The 18,310-nt window shown below is 45.9% G+C and overlaps 1 protein-coding gene across 1 annotated transcript in view; it reads right to left on the reverse strand.

The window, feature by feature from the left end:
• Positions 1-899: 899 nt before the first annotated feature.
• The window catches only part of LOC126456379 (uncharacterized), a 33,446-nt gene continuing 16,035 nt past the window's right edge, over positions 900-18,310 (reverse strand). Inside the window, exons 3-5 of the mRNA XM_050092133.1 lie at positions 15,354-15,605; positions 13,166-13,570; positions 900-1,057 (exon numbers count right to left, since the gene is read on the reverse strand). Of these exons, the coding sequence (XP_049948090.1) occupies positions 900-1,057; positions 13,166-13,570; positions 15,354-15,605 (815 nt within the window). The remainder of the gene's footprint in view (positions 1,058-13,165; positions 13,571-15,353; positions 15,606-18,310) is intronic.

Below are 18,310 nucleotides of genomic sequence, written 5' to 3' on the forward strand. Positions count from 1 at the left end.
CAGGGCCTTGTATTCGAAGATGTGGGAACGACGGACCACAGGCACATGAATATTATGCATACATAAAAGACAATGCTGCTTTCCCATATCAGCCTTTCACTCATTAAGATCAGCCCAAAATTACTTGTTGAACCTTAGAATTCAAGAACTATTGACCAGCAGACTTGTGTGAGATGCGAAATGTTGCTAAGGTTTTGATATTTGTCGAGCCATTCACGTTTCGCGTGACGTTTGGTGGAATCATTGAACCTGTCTCTATACAGTGACGTTACAGTCGCGGTTTCTAACTTTAATTATGAACATTAAAATCGGTTCTTCTTCTTAAATAGTCTTGTACTTCTCCCAAGAGAATGAGACAAAATATCGATTATTCCTGGTCTTTCGAGCAAATAACAGTTAACTGTCCAATGTACAATTGTTAGTAATACTAGACTATAGAATAGAAATTTATTTCGTTTCATGACAGCAAATATAATCAAAATTCTTCTATTGCTTACTAATAGATTTTCAAATCAAGGTAGATAATCCTTTTCTGCTTTTTGTGGGTTCTGAAAAGCAAACTAGAACACTTGAAATCATTAAAAGGTAAGGAGAAGTTTTTGACAGAGATGTCTCTTTTGTGATAACCGCTTCATATTAATAAAATTAACAGAAAAATATATGTTCGTATTGTGATCATCTGTTTATTACAACTTCGTACAGAAACATTACTTGTAATTGAAAGTCTGGAATAAACTTTCTCTGTGAATGTAAGCTTAATATCTCGCTCCGCGGTCATGGAGTACAAAATGGAGTCTCGAAGTGCAACTAGTGTTTCATAGTAGTTTAAAGTACAGTAGACCGTAGCACGACGCATCTACAGGAGACAATAGCAGAAGCAACAGCGGCAGAGCTGTGGGTCAGAAGTGTATCTCGCAGAAGAATGGCAGCGGCAGCTCGCAGTCGCAGACCTTGAGAACGCCCCTGGTCTCCATGCAGACACACCGCCGAGTCTCCCGTGACCGCTGCGGGTGGCCTGGCAGCCAGTTCTTGAAGGCCAGCAGTTCCAAGGGCTCACCTGTAGGACACACGACAGGACAAAATACTGACAGTAAAGCGAAGAAAGCTCAAACGTGTCCGCTATGAGACCGTCCCGATCGCGTTAAGGGAATCAGTGGACCATAAAAAACCGATTCCCGGAAACATATCACTGACTGCGAAAAATGGGCTACAGCATAATGGAGGTAAAGAAGTCAGCGGTAGATGAGTCTGTTATTTGTAAGAAACCAACAAGAGGTTGTAGACTGGAAACGGAGGAAGGGCTCGTAATGCCACTGTCTACGGAACAAGAGCAAGGTGTGGTCCCTACAAGAGCGCCGAGGCCCAAAACTCGCCCCTAGATGGACATGGCCGCACACCCTCGAGACTACAAAGCGAGCACGCGCTCACGGAGAACGTCCACTGCACACAGTTGCGCTGTAAACGGTGGAATGGTGACTTCAAAAGAAGAGCAAGGGGGTGCAGCGCGTTTTCTGACCTCCGAAGGAGTGCAGGAAACAGAAATTCCTCGAAGAATGGCACAAGTAAATGAAGAGCACTGCATATCCGCTGTAAGGCGTGGCACAACCGATTCAAGGAAGGACGGATGTCTTTAGCCGACGACGCATGTTCTGGATCGATACGTAATATTACTGGTGCCATTTTCCAGCCAGTGGATGCCTTCATTATTAAAGATCGGCGCGGCGAGCTACGGCGGTGGGTGTTGGCCCAAAAAAAAAAAAAAAAAAGACTCTGAACACCATGAGACGTAACTTCTGAGGTCATCAGTCCCCTAGAACTTAGAACTACTTAAACCTAAGTAACCTAAGGTCATACCACACATCCATGCCCGAGGCAGGATTCGAACCTACGACCGTAATGGTTGCGCTGTTCCAGACTGTAGTGCCTAGAACCGCTCGGCCACTCCGGCCCAGAAGTCGGGTTGAGCATTGGAATTGCAACAGACAGACAGTGCCATTCTTCGATTGATTTCCTTTCTCCACACTCCTTCCGCTATAAGGTAACGCATAAATCCCTTTGCGCTTCTTTCGAAGTCTCCATTTCTCTGTTTTCAGCGCTACAGACTTTGGTGAATTGTCGACGCTTGCACATGATGCCCGCTCTGTCGTAACATGGATGTGCGCCCATGTCCCTCTAACAGCAAATATGAGTTCTCAGCGCTCATGTAGGGACTCCAGCTTCTTTGTTAGGCTTCCGCAGCTCGTGGTCGTGCGGTAGCGTTCTCGCTTCCCACGCCCGGGTTCCCGGGTTCGATTCCCGGCGGATTCAGGGATTTTCTCTGCCTCGTGATGACTGGGTGTTGTGTGCTGTCCTTAGGTTAGTTAGGCTTAAGTAGTTCTAAGTTCTAGGGGACTGATGACCATAGATGTTAAGTCCCATAGTGCTCAGAGCCATTTGAACCATTTTGAACTTTCTTAGGCGATCACCTCAGCGATTTTAATATTACAACCCGTGGCTCGCTTTTTTCTAATGCACCTTCCACGCTGGTGTGGAGACAAACACTGTGGACGCTATATCGCCAATAGCGAAAGATACTGATCAGATACAATTTTGTTCGAAGAAACATACCAATAAACTAAAATTTCTGACTAGAGCTCCTTAACATTAACAGACGCAGTTCCTCAGGAAGGAACGCTGCTGCCACATACTTTCAACCTATTGGAAAGAAAATGGTCTATTGTATGATGAGCGACGTTCGTTGACCACACGAAATTTTGAAAATTGCCATAATGTCACCTGGAAGTATACGACCTTTGTAAATGCTTGTATAATAATGTGTCACGTTAGCGATAGCTTCAAAATGTACAAAATATTCACATTACCGGTTTCGGCAAGCAGCTACCGCTTTGAGATGTTCCAATGTTATTTATAATCCGTCTTGACTGCAAAAAAATGTTTATTCACATGGCCGGTTTCGGTTCCTCTAGAACCATCTTCAGATGTGCAATTTCAGTTACAGTAGCAACCCGTCCATTCACAGCAACCTTCACATGCTGCGTCACATCACGCAGCATGTCACTCGACGTAACATGTGAAGGTTGCTGTGTATGGACGGGTTACTCCTGTAACCGAAATTGCAGAACTGAGCCTATGTGGCAGAGCGGTTCTAGGCGCTTCGGTCTGGAACCGCGCGACCGCTAGGGTCGCAGGTTCGAATCCTGCCTCGGGCATGGATGTGTGTGGTGTCCTTAGGCTAGTTAGGTTTGAGTAGTTCTAAGTTCTAGAATACTGCTGACCTCAGAAGTTTAGTCACACAGTGCTCAGAGCCATTTGCGCCATTTTGCAGAACTGAAGATGGTTCTAGAGGAACCGAAACTGGTCATGTGAATAAACGTTTTTTGCAATCAAGACGGATTACAAATAACACTGGAAAAACCAGTGATTGCAGTTATCCCATCAGACATTATGTCTGTTTTTGCAAAGTCTTGAGATATATAACAAAAATACAGTTAGGCAATTCGGACAGCTTGAATGAATTCAGCTAAAATATTTCAATGAACATACATCATATCGTCTCATGATATACTTTTTGCTAACGTAATAAATAATTATACAAACGCGAAGAGATCTTTCCAGGCTGCAAGACGATAATGTGCCACTTTGGTGGCGGAACTGTAATCTTGTGGGGATGTTCCAATCACTCAGTCATAGAATGCTTGATAGTTACTTGTATTAGTGTAGTTATTGTCGTGTTGAGACCGTGCAACATCTCAAATACGCTAGCAACTTACAAGCGTCAGTAGTGCACAGAAGTAACTGTCCGGATCTACTGAGAAGTGTCAACGACGGGTTTGAGTGGACCTCGGGAAGTTGCTGCAGGAAGTTGAAAGCTCATGGTTCACTCCTACATATGATCGGTGGCATTACCATAACCAACAGGTTCAAAGACAGAACCGTCTTGAAAGTTTAGAGACAAATGATAGTAGAGTAATTTCACATGGATCTGATCTATATTCACGCATTTTAAAACACCAGTCAACGCGGAATTACTGCAGTTAATCGTTCCAAAGATGGATCTTCTTGATGGTAACTTATTGCTTGGGTAAGAGATAAGAGTTCATTGGTAATTCTAATCCAAGTTTCATAGTGAGGGCTGGATGAGGTAAAATTTTAATAGTTTTTTAATAACGTGATAAGGTAAAGCTGATGAACAAATTGTCAAATTCTCAAACGTGCTTTTGTGTGATAAACGACAGAACCTATGATCACTGTCACGAACCAGATAGCGGAAAGTGAATGTTACAAATGGATGTAAAGTGAGCTCAGATGAATAAAGATGAAAAACAATAATATCGTCGTAAAGAGCAACACACAATCCACGCTGAGTTCCATGTCTTGGTCCAGAAACCAAGGTAGCAAATACACTCCTGGAAATGGAAAAAAGAACACATTGACACCGGTGTGTCAGACCCACCATACTTGCTCCGGACACTGCGAGAGGGCTGTACAAGCAATGATCACACGCACGGCACAGCTGACACACCAGGAACCGCGGTGTTGGCCGTCGAATGGCGCTAGCTGCGCAGCATTTGTGCACCGCCGCCGTCAGTGTCAGCCAGTTTGCCGTGGCATACGGAGCTCCATCGCAGTCTTTAACACTGGTAGCATGCCGCGACAGCGTGGACGTGAACCGTATGTGCAGTTGACGGACTTTGAGCGAGGGCGTATAGTGGGCATGCGGGAGGCCGGGTGGAAACCGCCGAATTGCTCAACACGTGGGGCGTGAGGTCTCCACAGTACATCGATGTTGTCGCCAGTGGTCGGCGGAAGGTGCACGTGCCCGTCGACCTGGGACCGGACCGCAGCGATGCACGGATGCACGCCAAGACCGTAGGATCCTACGCAGTGCCGTAGGGGACCGCACCGCCACTTCCCAGCAAATTAGGGACACTGTTGCTCCGGGGGTATCGACGAGGACCATTCGCAACCGTCTCCATGAAGCTGGGCTACGGTCCAGCACACCGTTAGGCCGTCTTCCGCTCACGCCCCAACATCGTGCAGCCCGCCTCCAGTGGTGTCGCGACAGGCGTGAATGGACGGACGAATGGAGACGTGTCGTCTTCAGCGATGAGAGTCGCTTCTGCCTTGGTGCCAATGATAGTCGTATGCGTGTTTGGCGCCGTGCAGGTGAGCGCCACAATCAGGACTGCATACGACCGAGGCACACAGGGCCAACACCCGGCATCATGGTGTGGGGAGCGATCTCCTACACTGGCCGTACACCACTGGTGATCGTCGAGGGGACACTGAATAGTGCACGGTACATCCAAACCGTCATCGAACCCATCGTTCTACCATTCGTAGACCGGCAAGGGAACTTGCTGTTCCAACAGGACAATGCGCGTCCGCATGCATCCCGTGCCACCCAACGTGCTCTAGAAGGTGTAAGTCAACTACCCTGGCCAGCAAGATCTCCGGATCTGTCCCCCATTGAGCATGTTTGGGACTGGATGAAGCGTCGTCTCACGCGGTCTGCACGTCCAGCACGAACGCTGGTCCAACTGAGGCGCCAGGTGGAAATGGCATGGCAAGCCGTTCCACAGGACTACATCCAGCATCTCTACGATCGTCTCCATGGGAGAATAGCAGCCTGCATTGCTGCGAAAGGTGGATATACACTGTACTAGTGCCGACATTGTGCATGCTCTGTTGCCTGTGTCTATGTGCCTGTGGTTCTGTCAGTGTGATCATGTGATGTATCTGACCCCAGGAATGTGTCAATAAAGTTTCCCCTTCCTGGGACAATGAATTCACGGTGTTCTTATTTCAATTTCCAGGAGTGTATATTTGATCAGCAGCATATGGAGGCTTCAGTAACGGTACACGAACTCCTAATTTAGTAGAAAGGCGAGATATGTATCTCCTGAGGTCGTCAGTCCCCTAGACTAAGAACTACTTAAACATAACTAAGGGCATCACACACATCCATGCCCGAGGCAGGATTCGAACCAGCGACCGTAGCAGAAGCGCGGTTTCGGACTGAAGCGCTTGGAACCGCTCGGTCACAGCGGCCGGCTGAAAAATATTACCATGACGTCGTCACTATGTTTTTATTCTGTTCTTAAAACAAGCTGAAATTTGGAAATTTTTGGTAAGGTCTTATGGGGCCGAACTGCTGAGTTCATCGGTCCCTAAGTTTACACACAATCTAACTTATAGTAACTTACGCTAAGGACAACACACACACCCATGCCCGAGGGAGGAGTCGAAGCTCCTACGGCGGGATCCGCGCGAACCGTGACAAGGGGCCGTTTAATCGAGTTCCTAACCGCAAAAAAGGTGCCTCCATTTGATAAACATGGGAGAATGGAAGCTGTACACGGTGATAATTGTATCGACATCATGATGAACTTGTCGGGAAAAATCGTAGGTTATCGGAGACACAGCTCTCAGTTAATGTGGGGAGAGGGTTTGCAGGTCGTCATCGCAGAGCGTCGGTACAGACAACCGTGTGCACAGTGGGTGTACAGAATTCTCTTTCTTGACATGAGAGAGGGGATACCGGACGTCTGTCAATTATTTTATTTGAATTTTAAGCCTGAGGATGATGTCTCCCTTAAGAACCCTGTGACAGGTGATGAAAGCTACGTTCCCCATTTTGACCACGGAAACAAGAGAGTAATAGTGCAGTTCCGCCACAAAGGATCACAGACGCCAAATAAAGTCAAGACCATTTCATCAGCAGGCAAAGTCATGGTCGCAGTCTCTTCGGATGTTCAAGATGTGGTGCACTTGGAATTCATGCTAACAGACACCACCATAACCTAGAGGATAGTGCGAGATCCACAGAAAACTGAAGCATGAATTCGAAGAGTTCGTCTAGACACGAAGCTACCTCTCGTTCAGGATGACAACGCTAGACCAGACCGGAGCGCTGCGACATCTACAGCAATCTGACGCCTTAGGTTCACTGTCATCGATAATCCTACATACAGTCCCGACTTGGCCCCATCCGGTCTTCATCTGGTTGCATAACTAACAGAAGACCATCGCGGACTTCACCTTGATAGTGACGAAGTGGCGCAAAGAGAGGCGGGGTGGGGCTGTGGCTCCGTCAATAAGGATAAACATTCTACAATGATGGTGTCAACAAACTGGTCGCCCGTTTGGAGAAATATATTTGTCACCAGGGTGATTATGGTGAGAAATAAAAATGTAGGCATAATTAATGATGATGTGGAATGCTAATACTTTTGGCAAAATTAACTGTAAATTATCTGTTGCTTGTTGATTACGTAACTTCGCGACAAGCTCGTTTGCGCATAAGTGCCATTGTCAAATGTTCCTGTCGATATTGCATTTATATATCATTTTATTCTACATCTATGTTATAATATAATGACATTTTATGTCATACTTACGTCTAGATGGAGTCACGTGAAAGAATCGTTTGGGAACATAATTTCTTTTAGGCACCATATTGGTAACGTATTTACTCTGTGTAGAAGAATTGTAGCAAAATTGCTCATTCGTTCCAACGTCAACGCAGTATAACCATGAGATTATATCTTATACGGCACTTAGGTCTAAATCGAGTGTCATCCATAAATCATCTTAGAATGGAAGTTATTTTATGTACCTTATTGTTATAATGGGTCACTTTCTGTAGAAATTTCGTTTTATGTTTTGATAGTTGTAAAATAATGGATCGTTCTAGCGATGCTTTTTGTTTACAAGTGCCAGCCGGGATGGCCGAGCAGTTCTAGGCGCTTCAGTCCGTAACCGCGCGACCGCTACGGTCGCAGGTTCGAATCCTGCCTCGGGCATGGATGTCTGTGATGTCCTTAGGTTAATTAGCTTTAAGTAGTTCTAAGTTCTAGGGGACAGATGACCTCAGAAGTTAAGTCCCATAGTGCTCAGAGCCATTTGAAGCATTTTTGTTTACAAGTAAATTATATCTTAAGTATTTAGAGATTTTTTGCCGGCGATATTGTGCTTTATGTAGATATGCCATCTAAGTGTTGTCTATCGTTTTTTATTTGTTTTATAGTCTTCATCCCTTTTATTTTTCTACTGCGTCAGTAAAGCGTTCCAGATTACATGTATGTGCGGAGTCCGTCTGTTTGTTTAGGATGTCGTTCCGATAACAAATTTCCAGTTATTCCGAAATGTTTATGGTTTGGCCTTTTAGTATCCTATGCGGAATTTTCGAAATGTTATCAGCTGTGTTCGCTCTAAGGTTTTTATTTTTTAAGTGTAGATAGAAACTTGATTGGTTGCTTTCACACACTCTTGTGTGTTCTTTAAACTCGATACTAAAACTCTGTCCTGTGTGTCCGATGTAAAACTGTTGCAGTCGTCACAGAAAATTTTGTGTAAAACTGGATTAGAAAAGATCTGGACGTCGCTTTCCCTGGTCTCGGCTTTGTTTTTAAGAAATACGAAAGTACGACTAGCATTTCGCACTACCAATATGTTACAAAGACGGTAGCAGGAAAAAGTGACGTCCCTGTCATCACTGATCTAGGTGTATATAAAATTTACTGGGATGACTGGAACAGTTTTTAGATCGAACAAAGAGCACTAAGTTTTAGTCTCAGATTTAAAGAACAGTCCAGTTTTTATCTACACTTAAAAAACAAATATCAGAGACCGAACACAATCGAAAACGCTTTGAAAACTCTACATAATATACTAAAAGATGAGACCATGAACAATTTGGAAGAACCGGAAACTTATGCGCACGCAAATACATATCCGAATAATATCCCAAACGAACAGACCAACCTCGGACTTAAAAATTATCTGTGAAACTTTACCGACCCAATAGAAAGACAAATGGGAGGAACACAACACCATAAACAATAAACAATAGACGATAATAAGATCGGACTTTTACATAATGCACAATACTTGTGGCAAAAATTATCTTACTACATACGATATAATTTACTTATAAACATGAAGCATCATTGGAACGCTCTGTCACTTTACAACTATCCAGAAGTAACAGGAAAATTCTATAGAAACTAAATACGCGATCTGTCTTAACAACATAGTTCACAAAAGAAATTACGTTCGAAGATGATTAAGGGAGGTCATCCGATCTCGACGTAAGTATAAGATAAAATCTCAGAGAACTATTACATAGACGTAGAACAAAGTGATGTATAGACGTAATGTCGGTAGGAACAGTTGATAATGGAACATATGGCAAAACTTGTTTGTCCTGAGCTTAAGTGATCAACCAGAAATAAACAATTTTGTCAAAAGCTTACACAAGATGCCATACCTTGATCTTACGGAAGCTGCGAGTGAAACACAGAAGAAATTTTTTAATAAAGTCCGTTTTATATAAAAAGCTGTAAGAGTTTTCACATGTAAAACTGGAGGCATTACTTTTCACCACGACCTCGAAGTTCCCCACAGATAAACACTGCCGTAGCAGACTAGCTATGGCAAAAAAGGCATTTCTGGCCAAGATAAGTCTACTAATATCAAATACCGGCCTTAATTTGAGGATGAAATTTCTGAGGATGTACGTCTGGAGTACAGCATTGTATAGTAGTGAAACATGGACTGTGGGAAAACCGGAACAGAAGAGAATCGAAGCATTTGGGATGTGGTGCTATAGACGAATGTTGAAAATTAGGTGTACTGATAAGGTAAGGAATGAGGAAGTTCTACGCAGAATCGGAGACGAAAGGAATATGTGGAAAACACTGATAAGAAGAAGGGACAGGATGATAGGACATCTGCTAAGATATGAGAGAATGACTTCCATGGTACTAGAGGAAGCTGTAGAGGGCAAAAACTGTAGAGGAAGACAGAGATTGGAATACGTCAAGCAAATAATTGAGGACGTAGGTTGCAAGTGCTTCTCTGAGATGAAGAGGTTAGCACAGGAAAGGAATTCGTGGCGGGCCGCATCAAACCAGTCAGCAGACTGATGACCAAAAAAAAAAAAAAAAGACGCTGAAGAGCCAAAGAAACTGGTACACCTGCCTAATATAGTGCAGGTCCCACGCGAGGACACAGAAGTGTCACAAAACGCCGTGGTATGCACTCGATTAAAGTCTGAAGTAGTGCTAGGGGGAACTGACAACACGAATCTTGCAGAGCTGTCCATCAATCGAAAGAGAGCGAGGGTGTGTAGATCTCTTGTGAAGACCGCGTTGCAAGGCACCTCAGATATGTTCGATAATGTTCGTGTTTGGGGAGTTTGGTGGCCGGCGGGAGTGTCTGAACTCAGAAGGGTGTTCCTGGAGCCACTCTGTAGCAATTCTGGAAGTGTGGGGTGTCCCATTGTCCTGCTGGAATTGCCCATATACGTTGTAAGTTACAATGGACATAAATGGATGCAAGTGATCAGATATGATGCTTATCAAGGGTTCCATATCACTCCAACTGCACACACCCCACACCATTACAGAGCCCCTACCAGATTGAACAGTGCCCTGTTGACATGCAGGGTCCATGGATCCATCGGGCCGTCTCAATACCCGTACACGACACAGTTTGAAAGGAGACTGGTCCGACCAGGCAACATATTTCGAGTCATCAACGTCCAATGTCGGTGTTGACGTGCGCAGGCGAGGCATAAAGCTTTGTGTCGAGCAGTCATCAAGGGCACACGAGTGGGCCTTTGGCTCCGAAAGCCCATGTCGTTGATCTTTTGTTGAATGGTTCGCACGCTGACATTTTTTGACGGCCCAGCATTGATATGAGCAGGAATTTGCAGGGTTGCACTTCTGTCACGTTGAACAATTCTCTTCAGTCGTTGTTAGTGTCGTTCTTGCAGGATCTCCTTTCGGCCGCAGCGACGTCGGAGATTTGATGTGTTACCTGATTTGTGATATTCACGGTGCACTTATGAAATGGTCGTCCGGGAAAATTCCCACTTCATCGCAACCATGCAGATGCTGTGTTCCACCGCTCGTTCGTCGACTATTACACCATGTCAAAAGTCAGTTAAATCTTGATAACCTGCCATTGTAGCAGCAGTAACCGATCTAACAACTGCACCAGACACTTGTTGTCTTATGTAGGAGTTGCCTACTGCAGGAGCGTATTCTGTCTGCCTACGTATCTCTGTATTTGAACACGCATGCCTATAACAGTTTCCTTAACGCTTCAGTTTTAAAGGTTACGGTCAACCCTCCTTGCCTAGGGACGCCAGATGAAAGCTGATGTCGTCAAGCCCTGAATGAAAATTGCGCAACGGATAACGGGGGAGGAAAGTTTGAGAGCACTACCTAGAGAGCGTGCCCTATTCTGTACGATACTAGGCAAGGGGCTGGAGGGCTCACACGCTGATATGTGGGTCCCTGCATTCTACAGTATATCTTTTATTTTAATTGAATTTCTTTAACTTGACTCCTTTGTGATTTTTAGGGAATGTTAAACACTGATGACAACTGATTATTTATTTTAAACATTATCACTGAACTTTGCAACGAATGGAGCAATTGATCCAGTTTACAGATATTACAATTTTACACCTTATAGCTCTGGTATATTGTATACTAATCTGCACGCACAATTCTACGGGCAAGAAGGACTTGCGTTGGCCAAATGTATACCACCAAATTCTCCAAATATTTTACATGGGACATCCACTATGTGATGAGGATAACGGGAAAACCGGGACCAGATACATTAACATAGGAGATCAAATTTCCGAAATTAAACGAGAACATTCATTTCCTTACACAATCCGAAGCTGGGAATGAAAGAATTGTTGCAAACATTCAAATACCTCTCTACCACGCGTGAACATGGAGACAGCCGCACTGAGGGCATGTCTGCTCACTTACCCGTCTTCTCTAACACTCCCAGAATATCGCGGGCACCCAGAGGTCTTCCTGGGCCCCGGTGGAAGGGATGGTCGAACCACTTGGCCGTGACCAACCTCTCCACCCCAAATCTTGTGACACTCGAACGTCTTTGACTTTTACCTGCCTGTGCTGTCTCTCTGATCCATTACCGAGGAGTAAGGTTGACACTACTATACAACAGAACTACTTTCCAAGATTTAGCCATGCTTTATGGAAAGGTGTGAGGAGGTTTAGGAAAGTTCATGTGCAGATTCACATTCTCGTACAAGAAATGCGTAATACACGACACATATAAATATGCATTCGCCGATGACATTGTAATTCAGTCAGAGACAGCAAAGGACTTGGAGGAGCAGTTGAACGGAATGGACAGTGTCTTGAAAGGAGGGTATAAGATGAACATCAACTAAAACAAAACGAGGGTAATGGAATGTAGTCGAATTAAGTCGGGTGATGCTGAAGGAATTGGATTAGGAAATGAGACACTTAAAGTAGTACAGGAGTTTTGCTATTTGGGGAGCAAAATAACTGATGATGGTCGAAGTAGAGAGGATATCAAATGTAGACTGGCAATGGCAAGGAAAACGTTTCTGAAGAAGAGAAATTTGTTGAGTATAGATTTAAGTGTCAGGAAGTCGTTTCTGAAAGTAATTGTATGGAGCGTAGCCATGTATGGAAGTGAAACATGGACGATAACTAGTTTGGACAAGAAGAGAATAGAAGCTTTCGAAATGTGGTGCTATAGAAGAATGCTGAAGATTAGATAGGTAGATCATATGACTAATGAGGAGGTATTGAACAGGATTGGGGAGAAGAGAAGTTTGTGGCAAAACTTGACTAGAAGAAGGGATCGGTTGGTAGGACATGTTCTGAGGCATCAATTTAGTATTGGAGGGCAGCGTGGAGGGTGAAAATCGTAGAGGGAGACCAAGAGATGAATACACTAAACAGATTCAGAAGGACGTAGGTTGCAGTAGGTACTGGGAGATGAAGAAGCTTGCACAGGATAGAGTAGCATGGAGAGCTGCATCATACCAGTCTCAGGACTGAAGACCACAAGTACAACAACATGAAGACTGACACATTTCTTTCCACCCGTCCACATCGGTTCTGTTGCACCCGCGGCCGGCCGCGTCGTGCAATAAAAATTAGCGGCGGAGCCGCTTCCGTTTGTAATTCCCGGTGCGAGCGAGCAGCGAAACCTGCTGTTTATGGAGCGGGAACTACTGTATCATTTCAAGTCCTTCAGTCCAGAGGATTGTTGTACGAACACTGTCCCTTTGGACACGATGCATCATTTTACAAACACCGACGGTTTAAACGATGGCACAGAAGAAATGGAAACTGACCCGCATCAGTGTGGAAGCCGCTTCCGGCGTCGGCTTGTATGCCGACGAAGACGTCGCTGGTGACGTTGTGCCGGTGCAAGGCGGCCAGCAGCTCCTCGGCGTGGGAGTCTGTGCGCGGCACGGCCAGCAGGGCGGCCTCCCCGCGGCAGGCGGCGGCGGCGTCGTCGCGGCCCTCGGACAGCGGGTGCAGGCGCAGCGCGCTGCCGTCGCCGGCCAGCCAGTAGCCGCGGGGCAGCGCGGCGCCCGCCGGCTGCTCGCAGACAAAGGTGAGCGGCCGCGAACACGGCCACACCGACAGCCCGACGCCGCGGCCGCCGCGCGGGCCGCTCAGCGTGCAGCAGTCCTCCAGCGGCACCACGCCCTCCTCCTCCCACTCGTGGAACGCCAGCTTCTTCACGTCGTCGCCTGCCGACAAGCACTCGTCACCAAACCGCACCGCGACTGCGGCACTTTACTCTTACCACGACATGCTGAGCCCTTACAGCTAAATCTATAAGACACTGTGTGCACTTGGAGTCGTATTTCATTTACAGTATCCGTGCAGCAGAGGGCACGGCTAGCTACGAGGAAGTACTACCTAACAAAGACAATATCATCTTCAATGGCGACCAAAAAGTAAAAGTGGCTACCTGTTCTCTCTTATACGAACGACATGTACACTGCTGGCCATTAAAATTGCTACACCAAGATGATAAACCGGTGTTCATTGGACAAATATATTACACTAGAACTGACATGTGATTACTTTTTCACGCAGTTTGGCTGCATAGATCTTGAAAAAACAGTAACCAGAACAAAAACGTCTGGCCGTTATAACGGACTTGATACGCCTGGGCATTGAGTCAAACAGAGCTTGGATGGCGTGTACAGGTACAACTGCCCATGCAGCTTCAACATGATACCACAGTTCATCAAGAGTAGTGACTGGCGTATTGTGACGAGCCAGTTGCTCGGCCTCCATTCACCAGACGTTTTCAATTGGTGAGGGATCTGAAGAATGTGCTGGCCAGGGCAGCAGTCGAACATTTTCTGTATCCAGAAAGGCCCGTACAGGACCTGCAACATGCGGTCGTGCATTATCCTGCTGAAATGTAGGGTTTTGTCGCGATAGAATGAAGGGTAGAGCCGCGGGTCGTAACACATCTGAAATGTAACGTCCACTACTCAAACCGCCGTCAATGCGAACAAGAGGTGTAACCAATGGCACCCCATACCATCACGCAGGGTGATACGCCAGTATGGCGACGACGAATACACGCTTCCAATGTGCGATGTCGCCAAACACGGATGCGACCATCATGATGCTGTAAACAGAACCTGGATTCATCCGAAAAAATGACATTTTGCCATTCGTGCACCCAGGTTCGTCGTTGAGTACACCATCGCAGGCGCTCCTGTCTATGATGCAGCGTCAAGGGTAACCGCTGCCATGGTCTCCGAGCTGATAGTCCATGCTGCTGCAAACGTCGTCGAACTGTTCGTGCAGATGGTTGTTGTCTTGCAAACGTCCCCATCTGTTGACTCAGGGATCGAGACGTGGCTGCACGATCCGTTACAGCCATGCGGATAAGATGCCTGTCATCTCGACTGCTAGTGATAGGAGGCCGTTGGCATCCAGCACGGCGCTCCGTATTACCCTCCTGAACCCACCGATTCCATATTCTGCTAACAGTCATTGGATCTCGACTAACGCGAGCAGCAATGTCGCTATACGATAAACCGCAATCGCGATAGGCAACAATCCGACCTTTATCAAAGTCGTAAACCTGATGGTAGGCATTTCTCCTCCTTACAAGAGGCATAACAACAACATTTCACCAGGCAACGCTGGTCAACTGCTGTTTGTGTATGAGAAATCGGTTGGTTACTTTCCTCACATCAGCACGTTGTAGGTGTCGCCACCGGCACCAGCCTTGTGTGAATGCTCTGAAAAGCTAGTCATTTGCATATCACAGGATCTTCTTCCCGTCGGTTAAATTTCACGTCTGTAGAACGTTATCTTCGTGGTGTAGTAATTTTAATGGCTAGTAGTGTATTTGTAGCAAATCTGTCGGAGTATTCGAGAATATTAAAAATGTAACAGTAAAGTGGTACTACAAATTTTAGTTTGAAACTGACCGTGTGTAACTTTTATATCAGCCAACCTTAAGACAGCAGCGCGCGCTCTTCGTTAGGCGGTGCGACTTACCCAGCAGGGTGGTGAACTTGGGCATGAAGGGCGCGTGCCGCCGGATGCCGACCCAGGCGTGGTGCAGGCGGTGCGCGGCCAGCAGGCCTGCGATGGCCCTTGCCTCGGCCGGCGTCTCCGGCACGGCGAGGTGCGCGCCGTCGCGGAGGCAGCGGTTCTCCGCGTCGATGAAGCCGCGCTGCGTGCGGTAGACGCGGTACAGGCCCACGCCCGCCACCAGCTGGTAGCCCGGCAGAAGGCGGCGGGCCGCCACTGCGCACACGTCACGCTGCATGCAGCACAGGTTGGAACAGGGGGGGGGGGGGGGGGCGAAGTGGACGAGGACACCGCTCACACTGCTGCCTCTTCAGCAGCATTTCGTGTTTTTGTTTTTTTTTTTTTCTTTATTGTATTTCGGGGGGGGGGGGGGGCAGATATTCAGGCGGGACTGGCATAACAGAGGATGGGGCGGATTAAGGATTTGTATGTGTGGAGGAGGGTTGAGGAGTCGGAGGCGGTTGTGGGCTTTGGATTGGATGGAGTGGAGATGAGGGATCCAGGTGAGGTGAGGTCAATGGTGAGGCCAAGGTAGGTGATGGTGGGGGTGAGCAGACAGGACGGGTGCAGACGGTAAGGGAGAAATCCAGGAGCCAGAAGCAGCGAGTGGTACGAGCGACGATGATTGCCTGGGTCTTGGAAGGATTGAGTTTCAGGAGACACTGGTTGAACCATGCGGCAAAAAGGTCAAGGTGGTTCCGGAGAAGGCGTTGGGGCCGTTGGAGGGTAGGAGCGTGGGCGAGGAATGCGGTGTCATCGGCATATTGCAAGAGGTGTACTGGAGGAGGGGGGGGGGGGGATGTTGGGCAGCAGTTCGTGGTGGACCTTTGATTTATTAATCACCTGTCGTACCTGGAGTGCATTGTAACGCTACGGATTGATTTGAAATTTTGACACAATTTAGCATTATAATACGCCCTGGGTTTTAAATAGAGGGTGATTGTAATTAAAGGTAAACTTTCAAACCGCTGTAGAAATAACACCATTGGTCAAAATGACGCATATACTCACAAAACCTAGTAATTAATCAAAATTATAAAGGAAACACTTATAAGCTCATTATTTTTATGAAAATCCCTCAGAGTCAGATTGAGTCTGTAGTTACTGTTATTATGAGAGAACGAGAATCTGGTCAGGTGCTGTGTCGACGGTAGTTGTTAAGTGAGTGTGATTCAACAAGTGGTGAGTGGCAGGTGGCTGCCATGAGGCTTGCGGTGACTGACGCGTTTCCGCAGCATTCTCGGGCGTTGTCTCTTCGTCTTACGTGGCGGCATCCAGAGGAGAGACGGAGCCTTATTGGAGAGGTCATTGCTGCGCAAGACTTGCTGACTCTCATAACACTCCCAATAAATGTACTGAGCGACTTAAAGGTTTTAGTGAAATGCTACATCTGATAGCTCCCATCCAAGTCTCTAAATGTCACACTCTAGGAGGACCACTCTTCTAGCACCCTGCGTAGTTTTCAACGGATGCTTACTCAGTCAGCCGAATTTTTTACCAGCGTCTTTCCCAGCTCTTGTGTTGCACCCACTTTTCCCACAGCAAAAAAGGGACACACATTCACGAAGAAAGTTTGTTTCTGAAAGCAGTCCTTCGCTATGGCAACCTTCATTTGCTTCACAACCTGCAAATATCCCGTGTCCAGAGATTGCCTTTTTCTCGCTCCGTTGATTTTCGGTCATTGTCATATAAAGTAAACAGAACTGTTTCACTGTTCGTTAACGATGCTGTTCTCATAGATGTTGTGATGAAACTAGGTGCCATCTTTTCTTTTTGAGGAGGGGGGTACTTGTTGACAATGAGGTACATTGTCAAACACTTTTCGAAAATCTACGTCATCTCTTATTTCGCTATATGCAAGATATCCTTTGTGAATTAAAGAAGCTTGGTTTCACACAAGTAGTTTTTGTAGATCCCCAGTAGATTCGTTGACAGAATATTGTTTTCCTTTTGGAACGTCATAATGTTCGGGCATGAAATATAATGCGAAACAGACTGACAACAGCGATATTCGACCGTAAATATCTTTTATAAAAATGAGAGGACAGTAATTTCAAGCCACGCGACAGTATTCCACGTGCAACATATGCTCGGTAAATGTGAGCTAGGGGACGGTCTGTTACCGCAGTGCATTGAGTGCAAAAATAATTATATCAGGGCAGTCGCCTTCTTCGTTTTGGTTACTGTTAAATCATTTTTAATGCTGGGAGTGTACAATGCAATACCTTTCATTTTACGAGTCAATGCACAGTTCAGATATTGGTAAATAGTAATTACGTTGTGAATAAATTTTAAAAGCACGGTTCCCTGCTAGAACTGTTATATTCAGTTTCGATACCGGAATTGGTCGACATTCTACATAAACCAATTTGTACTATACAGGGTGTACGTGTGTAAATGTAGTTAGTTTTATCTGTGGTACCATGATATGCACAAAAAACTGTATATTACTTGTTTGTTCTCTCCATCGAAGAGTCTTCGCGCAAATACGTCACAAACTTTATGACCTGTTGATTTATGCATGGCTGTAGCTGCACCGGTGAGTGGTCTATGCCTATAGGTATACACTAACTGTTCCACGTCCACGCCTCCACACTTCAACACTTGAAATGGTGTCCAGGGGAAAATAAGCATTATCGGCTTGCTCTTGGTACACATACTTGAAGGTATTAACAAACCTAAAAATGTATGACTTGTAATAGTTATAATTATTGTTGTGCAATTGAGGTAAATATTGATGTAACGTTTTTCAGTATACTGTCCCCAAACATCAGTAGAAATATCTGCTCTTGCATAAGATACACCTCGTATTATTAGAACTTTGAGTAACGCTGTTTGTTGTTATCTGCGTCACCATAGAGGAACTTCCTTAATAGTTGCTTTGGCGTTGTGTGACATTTATTAATGGAAACATTTTGCCC

The sequence above is a fragment of the Schistocerca serialis genome, chromosome 2, assembly GCF_023864345.2.
Source record: "Schistocerca serialis cubense isolate TAMUIC-IGC-003099 chromosome 2, iqSchSeri2.2, whole genome shotgun sequence".
Lineage (NCBI taxonomy): Eukaryota > Metazoa > Arthropoda > Insecta > Orthoptera > Acrididae > Schistocerca > Schistocerca serialis.